Genomic DNA, 23,121 nt, shown 5'->3' with positions numbered 1-23,121 from the left:
TTCCCAATTTCACTGCTTCCATGCCTTCTTCTCTCCGTATCTTCTTGCTGGCCTGCCAGCACCACCCCCTACAACTAATCAGAGCTCTCTTGCCTTCCCAAATCACTGGATGATCCCTGGAGCACATACAGAATAGAAAAGAGTAAGAAAAGGCAGAGGAGAATAAGATGTTCTTGGATCCAAAGAGATTCAGAGGCAGTAGTCACTAGGAACCACGATCTGTGAGAAGATAGCCGCAAGATATTCGTAAGTATTAAGATAATGCTGGGGCTAGGGTGTGGGCAGTGGGGCTAGCACGACTGCAAGGGAGAGGGTAGGATGACACTGGAGTGACATCTTTGAAGATACTTCGAGTGATTAATGCAAGTGACAGAGAAACATGGTAAGACGCTACACTTTTTCTTGGTGTGCTTTTTCTTCAGAGAAGAAAAAAAATTCCCTGAGTTTCCCACACCCTAAAGAGCGTTTTTTCCTTTAAAAAGAATACAAAACTCAGAATATCAGACATACACTTAAAATTTAACTAATAATGTTAATAATTTAACTCATTTAAGCTCATTTCTGTAAGATCTTTTTAATTTCAATTAAAAGCTATCGTGTCCCCCCACCCCTTTCCAGAAAACAAACCAGCACCCAAGCCCACATCTAGTGACAGAAGGGCTAGATTATGACCCCTGCTGAAGGTTGAAACTAACACTTAACTCATTGCAATTACAGCAAACTAGGCCCACAGTTTATAACAGAAAATTGCCACTCCTGTTTCACAAAAATATAATACTAGGGAGTAGGAGTGTATATTAGACTTCTATCCACTATAACAGAGCATATATAAATGAAGCGTGCAACAAACTTAAAAAGCACTGCACACAAGTAAAACCTGGTCAAAATATATATTTTATATATACATACATACTATATATATACACACACATATATATGCAAGAGAAAATTCTATTAATTTCTCCTTGGAAGAAAAAGTAGTTTAAATTAGTAAATTAATTAGTAGGGAGGTGGCCCAGATTTCCCAGTCTGCAACTTACTGCTAAATCGGACAGGCTGTGCCACATTAACAGTGTGAAAGCGGGTCGTCTCTCCTCCTCTTCCTCGATTATGCCTGGAGTCAACATTCTCCTTTCCATGGTAAGTTCGCTGGTCCCCTGTCAAGCCTAAGGATAAGAAGGAATATTCAGTACACATGAAAGATGCAAGCAAAGACAGATCTCACTTTACTAAGCTTTTCCTGGGTTTTAATTCAAGAGAAAATTATGATAAACAATATAGATAAGTAACAAAGGACAGCAAAAAAGGGCAAATCCCCCCTACAACAGCTTGGTCATTTTATGCAGTACATACCGAAAAGGCATACAATCAAAGAGAGCCAGCAAGAGAGCCATCACACAGGTCTTGCGAATTAAGCTAAATATTTTGGCAGATTTTTCAACCGCAGCTGTGCACAGAACTTGTCATCTGTCATTTCAGTTGCTGCAGCAAATGCATCATTCTCAGTGCATTTTATCTGTTCTTGTTTACAGAACCACCCACTCGCCAGCTGCTCAGTTTCTCAACTGCGTGTACAAGTATCTAAGATAATTTCTCCAGTATATTTTTCAACACATTGAGATCTAAGACAAAACTGAAACTAGGAAATCTATCTTCAGCCAGAAGAACAATGTTTTTCAATCGCTCTCAAGCTTCTACAGGAAATGTTAGCTCACATTTCTGGAGAATTTTTTTTTTCTAAAAAACATCCTAATGTAGATGTCAGGTCTTCCAAATAAGTGTATATGACAAACTAATAGTTCAATAATTCAAGAACTTACAAAGAACACAGTGCTAGATGTAATTTCAGGGAAGATGCTGGGGGAGGGAGGGGTCCCACATGTCTACCAGGAGCAAATAAGGAGCACCCAAGTTCAAGTGCAGACAGTACAGGATGGACCTTAGCCAACAAAAACAACATTAAATAGGAAGGCTGAAGTATTCATAGGGAGAAACCATTGAGAAAGACTGAAATGAACACAAAGAAAGATTAATCTAGAAACAGAGAATTAACCCTCAAAGGAGAAAGATGAAGAACCCATGAATGCAGGCATTAGACATGTATATTATTTAATACTGCTAGATGTTACTTAAGCTAACACAATTAAACCAGCACAGAGCTACACAGACCATTTATTTCTATTAAAAAAAAATCAGCTTATTTTCCTTTAAAGCTGATTAGCTCTATTTACCCTAGCTAAACCAAGTAAGCCAGTCGTGGACCAAAATAAAGAGCAGCTACATAGTCTTTTTCTGAGGGTTTAATGGTATCTGTTTAAACCCTATTCAAAACTATGTCAATACAGCTTTCTCCTTTCAGACTATCCTTAAAAAGCAAGAGGTCCACAGCAATTTCACAATAATTCGAATGCAGAGTTGGAGGCTACTTGTCTATTGGCCTGGGTGGGGAAGAGACCTCCAATCCCACCATCAAACAACGCATTCCCTGGAACGTAATCTTAGCACGGATGAGCAAAAAAACCAATAGCTGCAGCCCGGGAACAACAGAGCAGTTCTGCCTTCATCTGGCTGTAGCATACTGAGTTTGCCCTGAGTTAATGGGATAAGCAGGGGATATTTAATTATCACATTATCCCAGGAATTACATGTCTGTAAAGATTACCTACTAAGAAATGGCTACACATAATACACTCACATGGCCTCACAGGAATAAAGTAGCCAATACTGGAATATATAATTTATCACAAGCAAGAAGTTTGTGTCTAGAAATTCAGCTACTTTATGTTTCAAAGGCCACAAAATGGCAAAGTAATTTGACAATGAAGATCACTGGTTGTTTGCATTACTTTAAAAGACCGATCTATTTTTACTTTTAGAATTTGATTGTTGTTAATCGTAAAGATTCAGTCGCAGTATTTATGCTACCATCTTTAGAGTGATAACGAAGACATTAAAAATAGCTAATCTGTAATTATATTAAGACTTAACGAAAAAAACACCGCTTAATGCAGAACACTATCAAAGATGTACTGAGCTCAGCATGGGAAGCTCTGTTTTGCCATGGCATTAAATGGCAATTTCTAAAACGAAAGAACCAGTAGGCACTGAACACAGAAAGAATTACTTGCCTCTCAGAAGTCTGCAGAGCAGATGCAACACCATATGGCTGACCCTCCGAGGCTAAACAGAACGCCCACAAGTACTTAACAATTTAACTCCCCCAGGAATAAAATGCAAGTTCACAGGCTTTAATATGCAAGGTTAAGAAAGGGTTACTTGGGATAACATCTTAAATTGACGGAATTTATCCCAGATGCTTAGAAGTGTAACTGTATAGATCAAAGTGAGTTACCAGTTATCACCTAGGAAGCAGGACATTCATTTCCTCCACAAGATTTGCTTATATAATGCAGCAGTGTCAGCAGACCTGCAGCGGCAACCCGACAGAACATGAGAGGGAAAGCAGCCATCTCAAGTAAGTTATCCTTTAAGCCCAACATTGTCAGCTGCATGATGAAGTGGAGCCCTTCAAATACAAAATTGCTTCTATTTGAATTAAATTTCCTGCCTCTGAGTAAAGAAAAGATGACATTTTTTTCTGGGGCAAATTTGAGCGAGTATGCTAAACAAGCCTGCAAATCACTTCATTGCAGTGAAGAGCAGCTGTAGATTCTGGTTGCAAAAGGTGTAATTCAGAGTATTTTTCTATTGTACTATTTCAATAGGCTGCAAAAGATTTTTCTATACACTTTGCAGTTCTTTTTTCCTTTATGAAGCTGCTTTATCTTAAAAAGAAATGAATAGTGCCATGGACTAAGCATTAGGATATCAACCTAAGCCAGAAGTTCATCATCTAACCACCTTTCAGTGTTTCAAAAAGGAAAAACAAATATTTTTAGTGCTGGTGTGCACACTTAATATTCTGAAAGCTATCAGTTTGGGGAAAATGAGCTGTTTTCCAAAATCTTTACTGTCTAGGTATTACAATCACAAGCAATAACAGCAGAAGAATCTTTTCTAGTCAGGATAGTTCTGTGTCCTCTCTGACTCCATGCAATTACACCAGATAAGGATTTTGTTTGTTGGTTGGTGAGGGAAGTGGAAAAATTGGTTTTAGGAAAGTTTTTTAGAGTACAATTCTCCCCCCTTTTCCCCTCCTCCCGGAAACTCCTATCATAGTAGACATGAACATCCTCCAATCTGCTTCCAAATGGATAAAATTAGGATTAGTATTGCTCTAGCTGCTTCCAGACTACATACAGTTACTATTTAATTCACTCCAGTATGATTACAGTCTGAGTAATAGTGTTACACATTAGGAAAGTTGCCTAACGCTTCTGATTATGTGACGCTTCTCAGTTGTTCAAAACTGAACAACTAGTTCAGTTATTCCCAAAGTTATTCAAGAAAGAGTTTACAACAATGGATGGCTCCTACTATATTTATACTGGTAATCTTTTTCAAATTTCAATCAAAACAGTTCAACTATTTTTCAGATCAAAAATGAAAACAGAGACTAGAAGGGGGAGAAATTGTGCCAGCACTACTAACTCCCACTCTGTAGCAAGTGCTGTGGCTTCCAAATGTAAAACATAGCCTTGAAATCCAGCAGAAATTTTTCTGTTCCATGTGTTGTCCTGTTCCTTTTGGAGACACAGGGAAAAGGAAGGAGATATATGTAATCATTCAAAGTAAACAGGAATTTGTCCATTATCCACAGAGGCTGGAAAGAATTCAGTTAAATCCTCCATAGTCCTTCACTGTATACATCCATAGAGATCCCTCTGCATCACGTGCCCACGGGGTCACAGCTCTGCCTTCTCTGTGCTTTACATCTCATTTGCAGAAACCAAGCGCACAAGGAGAGCAGAAAGCTTCTTTTACGTACCCTCAGCACCTCCTTCATTCAGATCAAGTAAAGGAGACAAAACCGCAAGCAGTGCAAATGGAACGTGAGCCGAGAGCAGCAACTAAACAAAGCCAGAGCTGGCAGCAGCCGAGACGGGAGCAGGCTGGAACATACGCCTGCTGAGAAGCGCTGCATGGGAGGACAAATGCAATGGTGAATGGAAAACAGCATTTTGATAAGCTGGAAGAGAAACTGCAATCTGCTATGTGTCACAAAGTCTGCTGAAAACACCAAATAAGGAGTAGACTGAAGAAACTGACTGTCAGGACCTTGTGAAGAGACCCTTGTAGGGTCAGGACTCCTATGGGTGAGAATGTTGGGATTAGGGCAGTTGAAGTGGTTTCCAGACTTACTGTGCCCCAGTAGACAAATCACTCAAGCCCAACACTTCATAAGATCAGATGTACTATTAAGACTTGCCTGGTTAAAGAAGTGCTGAGATACTACACTTGCCATTGAATTCAACAGGAGCTACGCTGAAGTATAGGACATGCTATCTAACACGGAGCACTTGCAGTAGTCAAACCTCCTGCAAACCTCAGATTCAACATTCAAAGTATAACACTTGACCTCAAATCTTTGCATTTCCTTCTCTGTAAAGTGGAAATACTACCACATATCTCCACTCAAATGGACTCCGAACAAAATTGTTTGTGAAGTAAGGTCTTGAGATACTTTACTTGTTCCAAGATTTGAGCTGCTCCTGTTTAAACACATAGATTCTCAAAATTTGTGTATGAAAGCTGCTTTGTTAGAATATATATATATTCTTCTGTATATATATATCTCCAATACAAGAATTTTGTTACGTTAAGTATGGTGGGAGGAAGAATACGGTCATCTCAAAATGAACTCAAATGCTTTTAAATACCTCCAATAATGGATGATCTTCTCCCATTTTTCTCCTCCTTTTATACAAGCAATATTGAATAAGTTTGGCCCAGAGTTCTTGTAAATAAAGTCCTACAGGGCTTGTGTTACTTCAATGTACTATCAAGCAACAGCTAACTCAAATTACATGCTATGTAAGTTCATTGTTTCCACAAAACTAAGAATGATTCAAAGAGGCCCAAGCTCCTATTACCTGCTAGTAATTTTTATAGTGTTATTCAGAGCAAGACAAGAGTACAAGACAAACAAATCTTATGAGAGCAGACTGCTGTTCTTCGAAGTTTTTATAACTACATGGACAGGAAATTTGAGGCTCATTGTCTAGCATATTTCCTACCAACAGCTTAGGAAGCATTTAATTCAATCTGGCAATCTCGGAAGTGAGAGAACTTCAGGATTAAATCAACTTTTGTGCCTAAAGATTTATAAATGCAGCTCACATGTCCTCAAAAAGGAATGATTCTTCTCAGATCACACAGCTTCATGCTTCACATTATCAACTGCATTATGCTAAGAAACAGATGCCAACCTAGAATAGCATCTGGCTGTGCACTGTTCAAAATAATAGACTGCCCTGACAGTAGAGAGCTTAACTTAAACACAAAAAGAGCAGAGTAAAAGGCTGCATCACATACGAGTTCATTAAAGATTCAGAAGAAGTATGGAAGCGAACACGGGCTCTATCATTATTGTTTAGCTTAAAAAGGAGATTTGCTAAAAAGTACATAATTCACAAAAGAGTTTAAAGAAAGCAGATTGCAGATCTCCGCTCATAGTACTTCATAATATACGAACAAACACTCAATTAAGGAAGGAAATGCCAGACTAATCAACGGAAATGCTATTTTCAATGCATGATTAAGCAAAGCAAGGATACTGACAAGAAGAATAGGGCTGAAACCATTTTAGAAGGGCTATTAAAGCTTCTAACCCCATGAGGCAAATTGAAAATTAGATAATAAAGATATTAGTGAAGAAGAACATATTACATCAACCATCTAAAGTGGTATCTTCTTCCTTCATCTGAAATTTTTGGCTGTATTGACTCTCCTGAAGCAGAGGAAACTAGTCATAATCCAGTCTGGAAGCTTTAAGAGGGAGATAAAAGGTAAGGGTGAATGGAAAGAACAAAAGATGTGGTGAAGCAGGTGAACTGCTGGGAGAACAAGAGCTCACAGCCACTGCACTCCAAGCAGACTATCTTTGCCAAAATGAAATGCAGAAAACAGTTTATGATTGCTGTCAACCAGCATGCTGCAGCTGCTGCTTTATCAGCTACTGGCCATACCTTCAGTTGGCTCCATACAGGACTTTTTACAGATCCAAAAATGATACAGCATGTACATGCTAGGACAAGGGACCTGCAAGTCTATGTATTTCTTCCTTATACTGTGTCTTGGGGAATCATTAAGAACAGTATGTAAGATGACATTGCTCATGAGCAGCATCCACAGCTAGCTTCCTAACAAGATTGTTTGTCTGAAATTAGGCTCTCATTCTCAACTTAAAATCCTACTGCTCAACATGAAACCACAGAGTGGCTCCAAAACTATCTCCTGCAGCAACATCTTGCAACCGCTGTCCATTGCAGCCTTAAAGGATAGTCACATGTCCAGCTGGGTTTGTGGACTCAGACTCAGAAAAAGAAAAAAAAAATTCATATCAGTTGCACCCACACTTCCGACTAAAGAGCTCTAGAAAACAGTACTGTGACACAACTAATATAGAAAGATACAGCATTAAACAAGAGTGCATGCTAAAAGGCTTGTTGAAGGTTTTCTAATTAAGACCCTGGGAAAATGCAAGGAAATCGCTCATATCTGAAGAATTCTTTAAAAAAATTAAAATAAATAAATAAATAAATAAATATACCCCTACAAATGCAAGTTGAGAAATGACTGTGGATAGTATTCAGAAAAGGCATGGGAATTTAAGGCATCCCTTCTCTGCCCATATATAATAGAATCTAAAATCTATCATGCAGCATAAGCATAAAACACAGGTGAACAATCAGAGCTACCTTGAACAGAGCTCGACTCATAGTGCTGAAAATGAGTTTTGACCAGAAGGTCTGTAGAGAAGGTAAAATATTTGGAGAAGCTGATCTGACATTCTTATAGGAAAAAAAGCTAGAAATCTAAGGAGCATCAGAAAGCCAAATACAAAAAAACTTTTAAATATAGGTGGAAAAGTTAAGCTACTACTTTGGCTACTAAAAATAAGCAGTGGAAGTGAGCAGAAATAAGAATTTCCCATTTTTAAGAAGTGCCCATACAAGTTACTTAACACAGGTTTTAACCATTTCACAGAATGCATCAATTTTGGTTGAATTAGTTTTCAGGATCAACGAATGAATGGCTTACCTAATTGTGTTCTGGGAAAAAAAAAACACTAAAAAAGTGGTCCTAACAAAAAAGTCTTACAGTTCAGTGTGTTTCTTGCGCTTAAGACAACACACGATTACCAAACTAATTTATTACTAAATGATCCTCTCTAGTTAAATAGAAGTTTTGTTACTAACATGAATGAAACCAGGCACGAAAAGGTGAACTAAACTAACAATACCAAACAACTTACAATGGCTTTGTATTAAACTTATGAAAATAGCAATAGAAGAAAATAGTAATTGAAACACACCACCACAACCTAATTTACTGCTATAGATCTTTCTCATGTTGCTCATAGTGGAGTGTGCCATTAGTAGCTCAAAGGCTGAAACACAACAAGTTTCCCAACCAGATTCAGAGCCTTTTCTTAAAAGCTTTCTCTTGATGCTTCAGAGAGACTTCATTCCTTTTAATTTAAAAGATGTTTTAATTATTTAAGTTTCATAAGTCCAGGTGGCTTCACTAGTTTTTGTTAGTGTTCAGTCTGTCTTTATTGAAATTACGAACCTTAATTAAAAAGTACTTGAATTTAGATGAGTAATCATGAGATGATTCAGTTAAATCTAAAGGTATTTTCTAAATTTAAAGCTGCATCACTTCTTGTTAATTCATGACCAAAGAAGAAAGTTATCACTCCTGAGTATGACTAGGTCCTACTATTATTAGTAGCATTATTTCTCCAGCCAATGTCTCAGAAGTTAATCTCTTCTATGACTCTTCACAGATGTATTACTCCCCCCAGTATAAAAAAATCTTACCTCTATTCACACATTGATGGGCTAAATTAAGCTCTTAGCACAACTTCAGGACTGTACTTTTCCAAATTTATTTTGGCATCAACAGATTTACTTTTAACATACCGTTAATATGTGCATCCGCACACCAACCTGTCCTTATTCTTGACAATTTTGACCACTACATGCCCTTCAATATCTGTTTCAGGTCACTATGCTATCCCATCAAATTTTTGTTACAGGTATAACACAGTTTTACATCCTACACCAGTAGTTCTTGTTCCTCTGGTTTGCTGGCTCCACTCCTTGCGTTACTGTGCAAATGTCTCAGTTCTTTCATAAACACCACACCCAGCTTTCTCTCTGTTTTACTGAGTACAGCCTTTCACCAATTACTTATCTAATTACTCTTGTCATCAGCTGGAGTACTTTCCTTCTCTATGCTGTCCATCATTTTCATCTTTAATATTCTTTATATGTTATTCTCCTCTTCCTGTGTACAGGCATGGAGGTGGAGCAAGTCTCTCACACTCATCTCCTCTGATTTCTTAATTCAAAGTTCTTCTCATCATGTCAGGCCAAAGAGTCCCATAAGTCCTATACCCTAACACACAGGCAAAGCCTATTTGTTGAGAAATGTTACTTTTTCAAAATGCTTTTCCTAGCCAAACACCAAATAATCTTCATAACTCAAGCCCTTGAGTCATCATCACCATGTTGTCTGTTTTCTCCTCTCTTCTGTAGCAAGGCTTTCTGTGGGAAACTGCATGAATAGTGTCTCCATACAACAATTTAAATTGTTGACTGATATGCTAGGCACCAGGAGAAGATAAAAACACTGTTTTCCACTAAGGACTCTGGATTTTCTAATATTCCCACACGGGAAAAAAAAAAAACACACTTTTTTTTTCAAACTAAATCAGAACATTAACGTGATTCCACTTTACCCATCCACTAATTTTCATTGACCTCCAGAACTTTTAGATCCTTAGCCCTTCACATTTGGTCAAAATTAGCTAAAAAGGAGACTGAGTAACAGCATAACTATAAAAGTTTTCCTTTCTTCGCGATACCCACATTGAAGATTAACATTAAATATAAGTCATCTCAAAAGTATAGTTTAATTTGAGTGTCCAAAAGAAAGTAACAAAGGGTTTTTTTCAAATTTATATACACATACAAACTAGCAAAAGTCTTCTAAACAGAGCATTGAGTATATTTTAATTCTGTATGTAGCACAGTTTCAAAGTTCAAGCGTTAGATTTACTTTTCTAATTCCACTCAAAAATATGAATATTTAGAAGAGTTTGTTCCTGTAAAACTTACGTTACTATTTGGTAGCACTTCTGCAACTAAAATAGCTCAAAACTCATAATGTTGCACTGAATACTGTGATGACACTACTGTAAAGTTCATGTGCTTCTCCACCAAGCAGATCAGGTAGCTTAATGGTAAAAAAATTCTGAAAATAGTTCTCAAATGCTTCTTAGTCACATACAAGAGATACAAGTTTTGAATTATGGCACAATTAAATTCATGCTTTCAGATTCTTGCTTCACTGTCCTTAGCAAAAAAACAAAACAAAGAACAAAAAACCCCAGACCTTTCTTCATTTTAAAACACACAGTGGAGGGAATTGCATGGGTCAGTTTTTCAAGAACATAAGTGAAAGTGTTCAAACTTACAAAACTGTGTTCAGGAAATCATTTAAGATAGCTCAGTATGCACAAGTTTAGCAGAGAACCATTGCTGGGTAATAAACTCCTGAATGTTTGTATGACCATATGACTTTGCTAGGAGTTTGTTTGGCAGATCAAAGTTCTCCATTTATGCACATGAAATATAAGCAACACAGAAGCAAAGGTACAAGTTCTCTATCTACTCCAAAAATGTCCTCAACACAGCTTTAGTGATACTCACATACAACTAAAAGAGCAATTCAGAATGTAACTGCAGGCCTAGATGCCATTTTGGTTTAACTGCAACAATTTTTCTCTGACATGGATGTCTTTCTAGACTATAAACTCTCCTCACTTGCAGAACATCTGCTCAGAGTGCAAAACAGTAGTATAATTCAGGCAGCAGAAAAACTGCTTGTAGCATTCACCAAAGTGAAGAGATGCCAATTCAAACCTTATAAATAAGAGGTACAGTCCCACCAAACTTCCTTTCCAAATAAAAATAAGCAAGTCATTTTACAAAGAGAACTGTCAAAGTACCACTAAAAAGCAAGCTGACTTTCAAACAAATGTTTTTCTCAGCTCTACCTACCTGGACAATCAACTTCATCACTCTTGTCCTCACAGGTGGGCCATCCATCACACTGCCAGTTCGAAGGGATACACTGGATGGTACCACTCCGACAAGCAAACTGCCCTGGGGTGCAGCGGAGCTCTAGGAAACAAGCAGAAAGTTGTGTTTTATTTAAGTATTATTTATTCTCATAAGTTCACACATACTAATTGCCCCTTACAGTGTATCACCAAAAATTAACAGACAAAAGCTTTGGATAACTCAGTCTGCTAAGAACAGCTTAATCTCATACCACTTCCATGTTTTAAACTGGACATTTATGGTTTTAATAGACAGGAGGTCCTGCTTCTTGTCTGGAATACTATCAGACATCCACAGTAAAAACTTCTTGATAAAAATACCACATAAGATCTATTACTTCTGAAATAACTTCCAAATTCATGAACCTATCTTCCTTTTCTAGCTTATGCTATTTTGTAAAATTCCTACATACAAGTATATCCTTTGAAAGAAACTGTCAGTATCTGCAAACATGTAGTGCCTGCTTCTACAAGAGTACTGCCTACTTTCTGTCATTATACTGTCAGACTGAATCAGCGCTATAAGTACGTTTCAAAGCTCTTTTACCAGTTCCATCTATCAAATGCCACAACTTAACAATTCAGTTGTAATTTCAGTATTCCTCAAAATACTTTGCAGGGAAAATCTGCCAATACAAATGCTAAATAATTTTATGCTTCTTTACAGATTGCAGGTTATCTGTCTGTAAATCACCATTAGCATTAATAAGCTCACCTTCGCGCCGGACCATCATTATTCATCTTTCTTCAGGACAGTGGATGTCAAATTTCCATCCAATGTTTTTGAACAATTTAACATATTTTACTCTCATTGAACTACAGTAATCCCAGTTAAGCTATATTTACAAAGCCAGCACTTTGAATTTTCTTTCTTTAAAACAAAACAAAACAAAAACAAAAAAACAAAAAAAAACCTTAATTTTTCTACGGTAAAATATATCTGATTTTGAAAGACTCAGGTAACCGTTTTGCTTTTTTATATTCTAGGAAAAAAAATCTCTAAAATAAAATTTAAAATAGAGGTATGTACTCTCTCATTCACAGTTTACAACTTAAAAGAAAATGTTTTAACTTGTAACTGTTGAAATACATGTTTAACTAAAAGCAAATCAAGACAGAAGTTATGTTTAAGTGTTCGGCACCATTACCATGCTTTGAACAGACAGGGTAAAATCAGCCATAATCCATTCCCAAATGACAAACACTACTAATTCGCAGAATTTACCATTAATGGCTTTCTAATTTGGTAGTAGACCAAAACCCAGGTCCTTCAAATACATTCCTACATCAAAACAAAATTAATCGTGCAAGTTTCTCTTCAGAATATAGAACTGCTCTTCTAGAAAAAATAAAAGTGGGTATATTCTTTTAACACACCACCTACCTAGAATAAACATTAGGTCACAAAACAGCTAGGAACTCAAACCTGCTAGACTACTACTGACAACAACATAAGCTGCAGCTAGACAAGTGTTCTAACCCACTTACAGAGTTTTTCTTAGTCCATATATAGCTAACAATGAACAAGCACAGTGAAAATAGAGAAATCTTAACAGTTTAGGTCATAATGCAAGAAACTCATTTTGAGAACAAGAACTAAATAATCTCATTTAGCCTAAGGTGGGGGGGAGGAGAAAAAAGTTTGCAACTAGGAAAATAAAAGGTTAAGCTTCATTTGTCCAATGTAGCAAGAGACAAAACTAAAGAAAAAAATAAGTTAAAGGAAATACAACTCAACCTGAAATTCAAACTATTCAAATTTTAAGTTCACAGAAAAGCATCACCTCTACAATAAATTACTGGAGTTCATTTTACTATTTTAATGTAATCTCAGCATGAAATATAAGGTTTCTTAAAGTTTTATTATTGCTATTTCAGGTATGGAAGTTATACTGAAGGGTGTGGTAGATACTGAACATCTGAAAGACTATGCTCTGCCCAGCTACAGGTTCCCATTATACCTGGTTGCACACAGGGCAAAATTCAGCTCAAAGTTCAACACTTCAAATAAACTCTTGATTTTTTTATTGCTTGGTTTTAATGGAAGTCACACATGCAACCTGTGAAGAAAGCTATTCTGCAGCCCTATAAGACATTAAACATGGAAAAAACTGTAAAGAATATTTTTGGTCTTTCTACAGTTCAGTACATGCTATTACTATGTTATGTACAATTACATACTCATTGGCTCAAATAAAAGGATAAGCCCATACTAATATTAGAAAAATTTTAAATAGCAGTTACATATCAGTGTCATTACTTCCTGTATTGCAGACACTCCTCTATGAAGAATGTGCATACATGAAAAAAATACAAAACATTTTTACTAAAACACCTCTCAGAATAACTCAGAATAACCAAGTATTTTCTCCCAATGGAAACTCCGCTATGTCTGATGAATTAGTTATTTCAGAATGAAAAATAGAAGTGCTGTGTAATTTTACCACAGAGAGAAAAAAAAAGGCATCACCGAAAGAAATACTGCAAAATGAAAATCTCAGTACAGGAAGTCTTGCTGGCAACGCTTCCACTGTATGATCTTAACCCGGAGCCAGCATCTCCATCTATTGCTGAACTACTTAATTCATCGTGGGGTTTCTGGAAGAGTTTCACCCTCATTGTTTAGTGGTTTCTACTTGCTGCCAATTGCGGTTTAGCACCAAGACAAATACGCAATCACTTGAAAAAGCCTCACCACCCCCCTCGCACTTTCACTCACCAAACGGAGTTCAGCCCTAGACAAACTAGCGACCAGCTTGCCGGTTTAATTTAAGACCGGTTCTTCCCCAAAGCCTCACCGCTGACAGCGGACACTTTCTCGCCAGCCCTCTCGGGGAAGGGCCGCACCAGCTCAGCACCACGGCCAGCGCCCGCCGCGCACCCGCCACGCAAAACCGGCTCGCACAGGGCTCCCAGGGCTCCGGAACAACGTGCCGGAGATGGCACTGTCACTGTCCGCACCCAAAGCCACGTATCCTTGGCCCACGCTGTTCTACCAACCGACAGCAGGAAGCAAAGGGGAAGAAAAGCATTTTAAACTATCATCTCCTCTGTCTCTTCCTGCTCCAAAACAACGACAACAAAAAAAAAAAAACCCAAAGCAGCGTTAAAAAGTGCATTTTCCACCAGCTGTTAAAGCAGAAGTATTCTGTACTTTTGATATTGTTAGACTATGTAATCCCCCAAATTCACCTACAGTAAAGCAGCAGTTGCAGTAGAAGTGCATACACAACGCTCACTAATGGTCAGCAGCTGGCTATAAGTTAAAAGATTTAGATGTCCAATTAAAAGCACAACCACTTCCAGTGTTCATGTAAAACGTGATGAATTACATAAGCAGCATTATGACTGACATTACAGATTCTCACAAGAAAGGTTTATTTTAAGGATCAAATACAGCCTTTTCTGTGTTATAGCACAAGATTTAGTAGACAAAAATCACATTTTAGAGCTCTTAAATTTATTTGGCATTTGCAGTCGGGCAAGGAAGAAAGTAGAACACTGGAAATAGCAACCACCATAGTTTTTGTACTGTTTGTAGTTCAAATTTACAAAAGATCACAAAGTTCAGGTGTCTGAGAATGTGAAAACACCTAAAGCAGTGAGATGTCATTATAGTCCCTCCACTTTGCAGTCTCAAATCACTTCTAAAATGTTCACCCTTGAAAATCTTGCCAAGCACTCCACCCTCTTGCAAATGGCTAAAATACAGAAAAAATAAAATTAAAATTTAAATACCTTGCCACAGGCTACATACAAAATCAGCCCAATAGTATTAATCACTTGTCCTGACTCCATGTTCCACGCGTTCACCACAAGACTATATTTCTTCATTAAAATCTAGGCAACTTCTCAGTTTACCAACACACTACTTGAATGAGCACTTCTCTTCCAGAAATATCAATGGTGTATTCTCTGGACAATCAACAGTTCATTAAGAACTGCAAAGTGGCCAAAAGGAGCAAGAAACAAAGAATTACTTCAGGATATATAAAAGAAGAAAAATAGCAATACAGATTCAGACTTTTTATCAGCATAACACATAAGCAGATATTAAATTTACTGTCAACTGAAGGCCAAGAAATCCAGTACCAATCTGCTGGGACATATTATCAGATAATGTAATCCGTCCACATGAGACACTCACCTGAAAGAAGTCTTGCCAAAGCTAGTCGTGGACCTGTAATTTGAAATTTAAAAGAAAACTTACAAAACAGTTGGAAACTTAATCAAACACCAGAAGTAAAAGGCAAGGTTATAAATAAATTTAAACAGTGTCATATAAACAGGAAGTTTCCATCTACTTATCTACTTCAGCTGCCAAATATTATCTTCCCACATTAATCAATGACATAAAATAGATCAGATTTTTGACTAATACAAAAATACACGTTTTGTTCAGGGAAAAAAAAATCTACACTTTCTTCAAGGTTGTTTACAGTTTTTACAGAATGCTTTTATTCTTAAAAAAATCTTCACAATTACACATTGAATGCCAGGTGTTTAACAGAAGTCATCTCACATTTCAACACAGAGCTCAATTTTGGCAGGGGGAGGTACACACATTAATCACCAGGTTCTCTGCTAAGTATTCAAAACAGGTGTTTACAACAAGTGTTAGCCACAGCTCATGAATTCCAGGAAGGACTTCATAGCAAAGGTACATAATATAATGTAAAAAATACCACACACACACCACTATTTAATCTTAATTTCCAGTACAGCTTCAGAGGTTTCATAAAACAAACATCTTTTCTCCATTATAAACTGATTCAGGAAGCCCTCTGAGCATTAATCATTTGATTTTTCTGTCTAATTGAGAATGTCTTCCTTCTAAAAGAAAGCCTGAACAAGCCTGAACACTGAAAAGTCACATGCAGCTTTCCTGCAGCAGATACAAACTTGAAGTTGATCAATACACACTGCTCTGGCTGTTACAGAAACTGCTACCTGTATTTTCAGGTTCAGTTCAAGACTTTTAGAGACTTTGCATTTGGACAACGAAGTTCCCTGCTTTCTTTTAAACCGGGACCAATTTCTTACTCACTGTTCCCTTTTTCAGGTAAACGGACACAGGGATAACTATGCCTTAGGAACTGAAAAGATTTTTTTTATTTGAAAGAAAGGAAAAGGTCCTATATCTAGTATCTGAAACTACTTTTCACCAAATATAGTAAATTTCATTCTAGGGTTTCCAATGTCAGATCAAGACTGTCATAGTCACATGAGACAGTGTTGATTTAATGTAAGTTCATCTCGCTAGTTCAGTATTTTCCGGATGAATTTGACGAGTTAGCTTTGAAACAGCAAGCTTCAGATCAAACCAGATACTGTCTGTCCATATTAATTCTAAGCGAAATCAGCTAGTTTGTCCTCCTGCAACCAGCAAGATTACATGCTCCAACTAATTTAGCAGAAACACAACTGTGTGGATCTAGTATCAACGAATGCGGATTCAGACCCTCATAACAGTTGTTTGCAGATGAAGCAACTGTCAGATACACTTCATTTCTTTTTTAAAAGTTAGCTCTAATAGAAGATATTTTTTGATACACTGGGATTACACATCTTCTTAGCGGCAGAATAGCTAATTTCAGCCCTGTGAACAGGATGAAATCTTTATCTGAATGCCAGAAGCAGCATCTTAATTGCTGACCAAAATCACAGACCTAACCCACAAAGAGCCGTACCAGCTCACAACAATACGGAGCTAAGAGAAGCAGCCGGGGGCAGAAATAGTTCAAAGGGGGACTGACAATAAACATCAGGCTCTAAACTGCTCTATGGAGCTACAGGAGCCAAGTGTCCATGGATCTGAAGAAGCACCTTTCCAGTCTACAAGCACTGTTTACTTATCAAAACACCTCTCAGAAGACGAACTAGTAGGTGAATGAGAATGCTTTGAAACAGTCTTTACAAGCTATTTATCCCCTCTCAATTCAAAAGTGAGATATAAAAGGAATTCACTCCAAATTCCAAATAGAAATGCCAGAGGCCTTGTCTGAGGCCTTTTCTCAGGTATGTATAAATATCTCCTGTAAAACATTAGGTGAACATGAAGTTTTCAAAATCTAAAATTCAACTTCACATTTCCAAGAGACTAAAGTTTAGCATCCACGGCATCCAGGTTAACAATAAATAAATAAATAAATAAGAATAAAAACCTTAATGTCAAATCTCTTTTAAAGCAGAAGCATTTCAGTGAAAGACAAGGCTTCCACGACTTCCAAATCATGCATTCCTACTTCCGATACATGCACCACTAGCAGTACACAAATTCAATGCTCTATCACTTCACTGTTTCAGAAGTGGGTAAACACATGAACCAGTATAGCTGCAGAGCTAGAGGTCTAGACTAAAGCAGTATTTGCTTTAAAAGACATACAGGCCTCAATCCAGGAGAATACTGTAACAGAAAGATTAAATCAAGTGATCAGGAAGGAGATCACTGATCAGGAAGGTTTGGGTTCTTCTGGTTGTAATGAGATAATTTCTCTTTATTAAGAGAATCATCAGTTGGCAAAGTCTGATATATCAAGATATTCTTTTGGCAGCTAAGACTACAGATGCAAGTAACGTTTTAAAGTTTTTATGGCTGAATGTAGATTTGAATCTATTTCACATTTTTTAATGCTAAGCAATGCTGCTTGCTCTTTTTATGTTAGTTGTTTATTCTTGTCTGCTGAGCTTCATTTGTATGGAAATTGAAAATGCACAAAACTAGCATTCAATGTTATCTCAATTATAAAGCTTAATTGAAATGCATGTATTAAAAAAGATAAGCTTAAGTAGAAAACCATATGCTTCAAATTTTTAACGAACAATGGTAGTTTTACATGTACCTCATATATATTTCACTTATTTTGGACATATTACTCAAGACTAGATCTAGTAGATCCTCTGGCATAATCTTAGATCGAAGGAAAAAAAAATAAGACAAAAACAATTCCTGTTTCTCAACCAAAAAGTTACTCATGGTACCAAGCTAGATGAATCAATCTATAACATAATATTCTGTTCACATTTGAAGAGGCAATTATTGCTATCAAAAGCTGATTAAGCATTAAGAAAAAACTAACTACAAGAGCTTAGGCCAGTAACTCTTCTTATTCACAATTTTTTTTTAAAAAAAAAACTTGTCCAACAGGTCGGTCTTGTATTTTATAATGGTAAACTTACATATTTAAAGTAACATGTTGATACAGGTCTTCAGTAAGGTATCATTTCACATTTTAATAGATTTAAGGATAAATCTATTAAAATTTTAATTTTTTTCTTAATCACTGTTTTTATATATTCTGACCCAGGCAAAACTCCTGAGCACAAACAGATCCTAGCATCCTCAGTAAGCAGCCTAACTCTCTTAGTACTTATCCCCTGGAGATTTCAGTCAGCAACAGTGTTTAGTAAATAAATGCCTGCAAACAAACATCACAGACATTAGAAAATTCTGACCACCATCACTACAAAAACATACACCTCCTTATCTAATATTTATGCTTAAGAAGTATAACATAAGCAATAGCTCCCTAGACTGGTATTCACTGAAGCAATAGAAGCTTTAAAAATATTCTTAATAGTTCCAACACAGCAATACTACAATGGTTTTCTTTATTTAAATCCTCATTAGTAATTTGAGAAAACTGTCCTTAAACTATAGTCCACTGCACTTGCAACCCACTTTTCTTAAGTCGTAATTCTCTCAAGTCCGCAGCTGAAGTTCCCTAGAGCAGGTACTGCATCTCGTGCAGAACCGACCGCCAACCAACCCCGACGCAAAGAGCGCATCAGCAGCACTGCCTCACTCGGCTGCTCGTGGTGGTCAGGAGTCACTTGCTGAAATGGAGAGGGCTTTTAATGACAGAGTAACAAAATTACATACAGCACTGGACGATTTTCTAACATGGTCTCTGAAAAGGTTTGCTTATTTTCAACTTGTTGCTGAGGTACAGAGCACCAGCAATCCCAAAACTGCTCTCCAAAGAAGTGAAGCCATGCTTCAGTGATACTCTTCTCAGCTACAGGTCTACAAATTTTCACTACCCACTCATCCCACAGCAAGTTTCTTTACCTCACCGTATGAATCCTATTTCCACTACATTTCTTTGAATTTATCCTTACTGCTCACTTCCACAGCTGCATTCAGTGCAACAACGAGAGTAAGTTACTTTCTAACAAGGTCACAGCCAAAAAAGTAGGCTATGATAATACTACCTTATTTTCAGAGAACAGCTGGTAAGAACTCACAAGTCACCATCAGATAATTATCCATTCCATAAATGAAGCCGTATTACTGCAAGTTGCTCAATATAGTTCCTTGTATTTTCCGTCCTTCAAATTAAAACGCTATAGGAGAACAGAGTACTCCATTTTCATGTTCAGTTCCGCAGAAAGATACAATGCTCAGCAGTTCATCCATGTTGTTGAAAATGTGCTTTAACACAGTTCTTAGGTCATGACTAACCCAAACAAGTTACACAGCCTAGGTGTGTTCAGGAGACTGAAGCACAATTGTATACAGCACAGAGTCCAATAAATCAAAAGTCTTACTAGGACGCAACCACTACCATATCCTCAAATTTAATTCCATCTCCTCAAAATTAGATTCTGAAGCTACAATACCATTTACTAGAAACAACTAAGCTCCAAAAATAATAATACGTCTTATAGGCATCTGAATTTTCTACGTGACCTCAGCATGGTTTCATGAAATAATTAAAACTATCAGAGTACTCCAGCATAAGAATACAAATCCTTCACAAAGAACTCTAAAGAGCATTCTGTATTGCTCATCAGTAGTGTTTTGTCATTGGAAGTTATGCTAGATGATCTCAAAATCCATCAAAAGATTTTACATTATGTTAAGGAACATTAGCAGGCTACTTCCCTCCTCCATCCCCTCTCACAGAAATTATACATACACACTGCCTGAGCTTGGAATTGACCCAGTTTCTCCTTGCTCACAAGTGTCATTCACTCCAATTCATTGTCTGCTCTTTGTTTGGAGCATAGATTCAATTCCAGTAGGGAGAGAGAAGGGGAGGGGGAAAAAAAAAAAGACACACACACACACACACTCACACACATTCCCCCCCCCCCCAAACACACACACTGTAAAGCAGTGCAACAGACCTGGCATGCAGCCAAAGCAACAACATCAGAGCTTCTTGAATGGGAACCCTGACTACGATTTCCTAGGACTTAGAAAATACAGACTTTGTGCTTTATGAATGTGGACACTTATACCTCAAACTGAAAAAAAAGAAGAATTTATTTCCCAGCTCCCCGGTACCACTAAAACCAAAGAGCAGAACAAAACTTGCTACTGAAACTAAGCAGAAAGAGTATTGTGAATTATGCAATTTAATACTACAGTCTAAAGAATGTTTTATTTTCATACTAGTGAAGAAACAAACCAGGAAACATGCTTGCCTCTTTTTTTCCTAATAAATTATTACATTGCAATAGGTAAATATGCAAATAGGAAAAGCAAAATACAGCACTGGCACAAAGGAACACTCAGTGCAAGCAATGTATTAGACTTTTGAACCAAAACAACAGGTACTCTAAACCCCTTTACGATGGCTCAGAATTAAGGCCTGTATTTCTACTGTAACAATCTTGTTCATGACTTCAGATGTTTTTGTAAAGCCTTAGATGGGACTTCGGTTTAGTACAACAGTGACAAGTGATCTAAACCTGTGCAACACTGAATTTTTGATCTCCTCCCTAAAGAATGTCTGATCGGCAAGCGACTCAGTAAAACTGCTGATTCTCTCTCACAATTTAACTCACTAACCAGTTTCGAGCTAGCTTAAGAAAGAAGTCAAGACCAGAAAGATATGGTGTTCATACAAGTTTTAGAAAGCCTGGAGACAGCATAAGGGAAGGAAATGATGACTGCCTTGAACTTCAGAAGGCAGGAAAACCCCGCTTGCTTTGCACCGTTTAACAGTAGCTAGACAGACGGCACATCTGTCCATCACGCTATCACAGAGCAGTGTCACTTCTCAGCTGGCAGGGAAGGGAAGTGGCGAGCTGGGGGACCGCAGACTCTTACAAGATACAGCAGTTCTCCCAGGCTCTTCATGTCAGAGGACGTATTACGTACAGGCTGACAGAGGATGGCAGGAATGCAAGCGCCGCTACAGCAGCAGTGTCAGGCAAGGCTACTGTAGCACAGGGGACACAGACCACAAGCCCCCTGGAATCCAGGCTTCATGAAACCTCACTGCTCAGGGAACAGCCTGGATTTTCACCTCACAAGCAAGTTTCTCTAAAAGGATCTGAAAGTATTTAGTAAAAAGAGAGGTGACAGCTGATGTTTCAAATTGTTAAAATCAAACTGCAATTAATAGCACGTTAAGACAACAGCACTGTTCTTCGCAGAGTTTAAACACATTCGCACAATGTGTTCATTCTCCCAACAAATGCAGTAATAAGAAAAAAAAAGCCCATGAAGGAAGACATCAATACTGAAATATTCAGCAAGTTACCAATTCTGTCCAGGAAAAAATACCATCAAGAACAGCACTTTCCCCTTTAAAATTCAAATATCCATGTCAGAGCAGACTGATTATCCTGAATACATAGCATATTTTAAACTGACGGGACTATTTTGGTACCCTCACCTGGCTACTTCTTAGTGCCATTCCCAATCCCCATCCCAAAGCTTCACCTTTTTCTAAAAACAGCTTTTATGGCAGATCATACTACTTTGCATCTAAACACTCTGAAAGCTTGTATTAACACACACATACTCCTGCTGATTTTCAGATCTGCACAGAAGCTGGGGTCTCTCTGAATAAACATGCCGAACATGGAAAAAAGTACCCAGTTCTCAGCTCTGTTTCCGTAAGTTTGGCAGTGTTATCTGTGCCTCTTTCCCCCCAGAAGGCATCAGGGATTGGCCCTTCACTGATTCGAACTCCAGCAAATTTCAGAGTCACCTCTGGGACGTTCAAAACCACACTGTGGTGTCAGCAACCCTAGAAGGACCAGTCTGGTAATCAGAAGCATTTAAACAGAACCGTTATTTTTTTCTTCAAATTTTGACAGCTTTTCCCCCCAAAGCTGCTGGTCAAAATACCTTTAAAAAGAGATCTAGAAAAAGCAGCAAAACAAGTCATTCAGAAAATACTTCTTTATCTTAAGCCACTTTACCTGACAGTTGCCTACCCAAAACTGAACTAAGCACATTCAGTTAGCTCCTCTCCTCCTCCAACCAACTGTACCCTCAGGATCAGAAAAGCACACACCCTTATCAAGCCAGCTATAGCTATTCCAAAACAAAAGCTAAGGCACAGTATTCCTTCCTACATGAAACACAGCTTCCAGTTAAAAAAGATCACTCGTGACAGAAACTGTATTTCCTATGTTAAATAAGGGTAGGAATAAAAAAATAGCTAGAAAGTAACTAACACTTTATAAAGATGAGACAGTTTTCCATAAAGCAATGGGAAATTTTAATACAAAGTATTACATGAACTCTTGAATTCTGAAATAAAGAAAATAAAGCAAGAATATTCAGACGAAACATGATAATAGCAATTCAAGAACTGTCCTAGCAATCAAGGCTAATTTGTAGAGACCATTAAACTGGAAGTAGGAATTGCCAGATTTCAGAAGTATTAGTCAGTCATCCAATTTACTTCCAACAAGACAACACAGGCTCCTATTTTGCAAAGAAACAGAAAAACACTAAAATCCTATTAACCTTTTTTGTACAGGATTCAGTGGTATTTATGCACGCCATCAAACTTTCATCATGTGAGCATGATTCAATGAAACAATTAAATGAAAATCCATATTTCAAGGTTAAACATGCATTTACAACATCTTCCTGAATTAAACTATGAGGAATTGCA

The 23,121-nt window shown here is 37.5% G+C and overlaps 1 protein-coding gene across 7 annotated transcripts in view; it reads right to left on the bottom strand.

Annotated features, from left to right (window-relative positions):
* Positions 1–23,121, bottom strand: part of DGCR2 (DiGeorge syndrome critical region gene 2) — a 48,038-nt gene that overhangs the window by 15,720 nt on the left and 9,197 nt on the right. For 3 of the 7 annotated variants that reach the window (XM_062590075.1, XM_062590068.1, XM_062590069.1), the window contains exons 2-4: positions 15,402–15,434; positions 11,193–11,315; positions 1,041–1,166 (exon numbers count right to left, since the gene is read on the bottom strand). In XM_062590075.1, the coding sequence (XP_062446059.1) occupies positions 1,041–1,166; positions 11,193–11,315; positions 15,402–15,434 (282 nt within the window). Of the gene's footprint in view, positions 1–1,040; positions 1,167–11,192; positions 11,316–11,969; positions 12,052–15,401; positions 15,435–23,121 lie in introns of those variants that run through there. The other 4 variants (XM_062590071.1, XM_062590072.1, XM_062590073.1 and 1 more) reach the window with 2 other exon arrangements.

This window comes from Rhea pennata, chromosome 17 (assembly GCF_028389875.1).
Source record: "Rhea pennata isolate bPtePen1 chromosome 17, bPtePen1.pri, whole genome shotgun sequence".
NCBI classification, from domain to species: Eukaryota; Metazoa; Chordata; class Aves; order Rheiformes; family Rheidae; genus Rhea; species Rhea pennata.
Note: the sequence above shows the minus strand (reverse complement) of the source record. Positions and strands in the feature narration are given on the sequence as shown.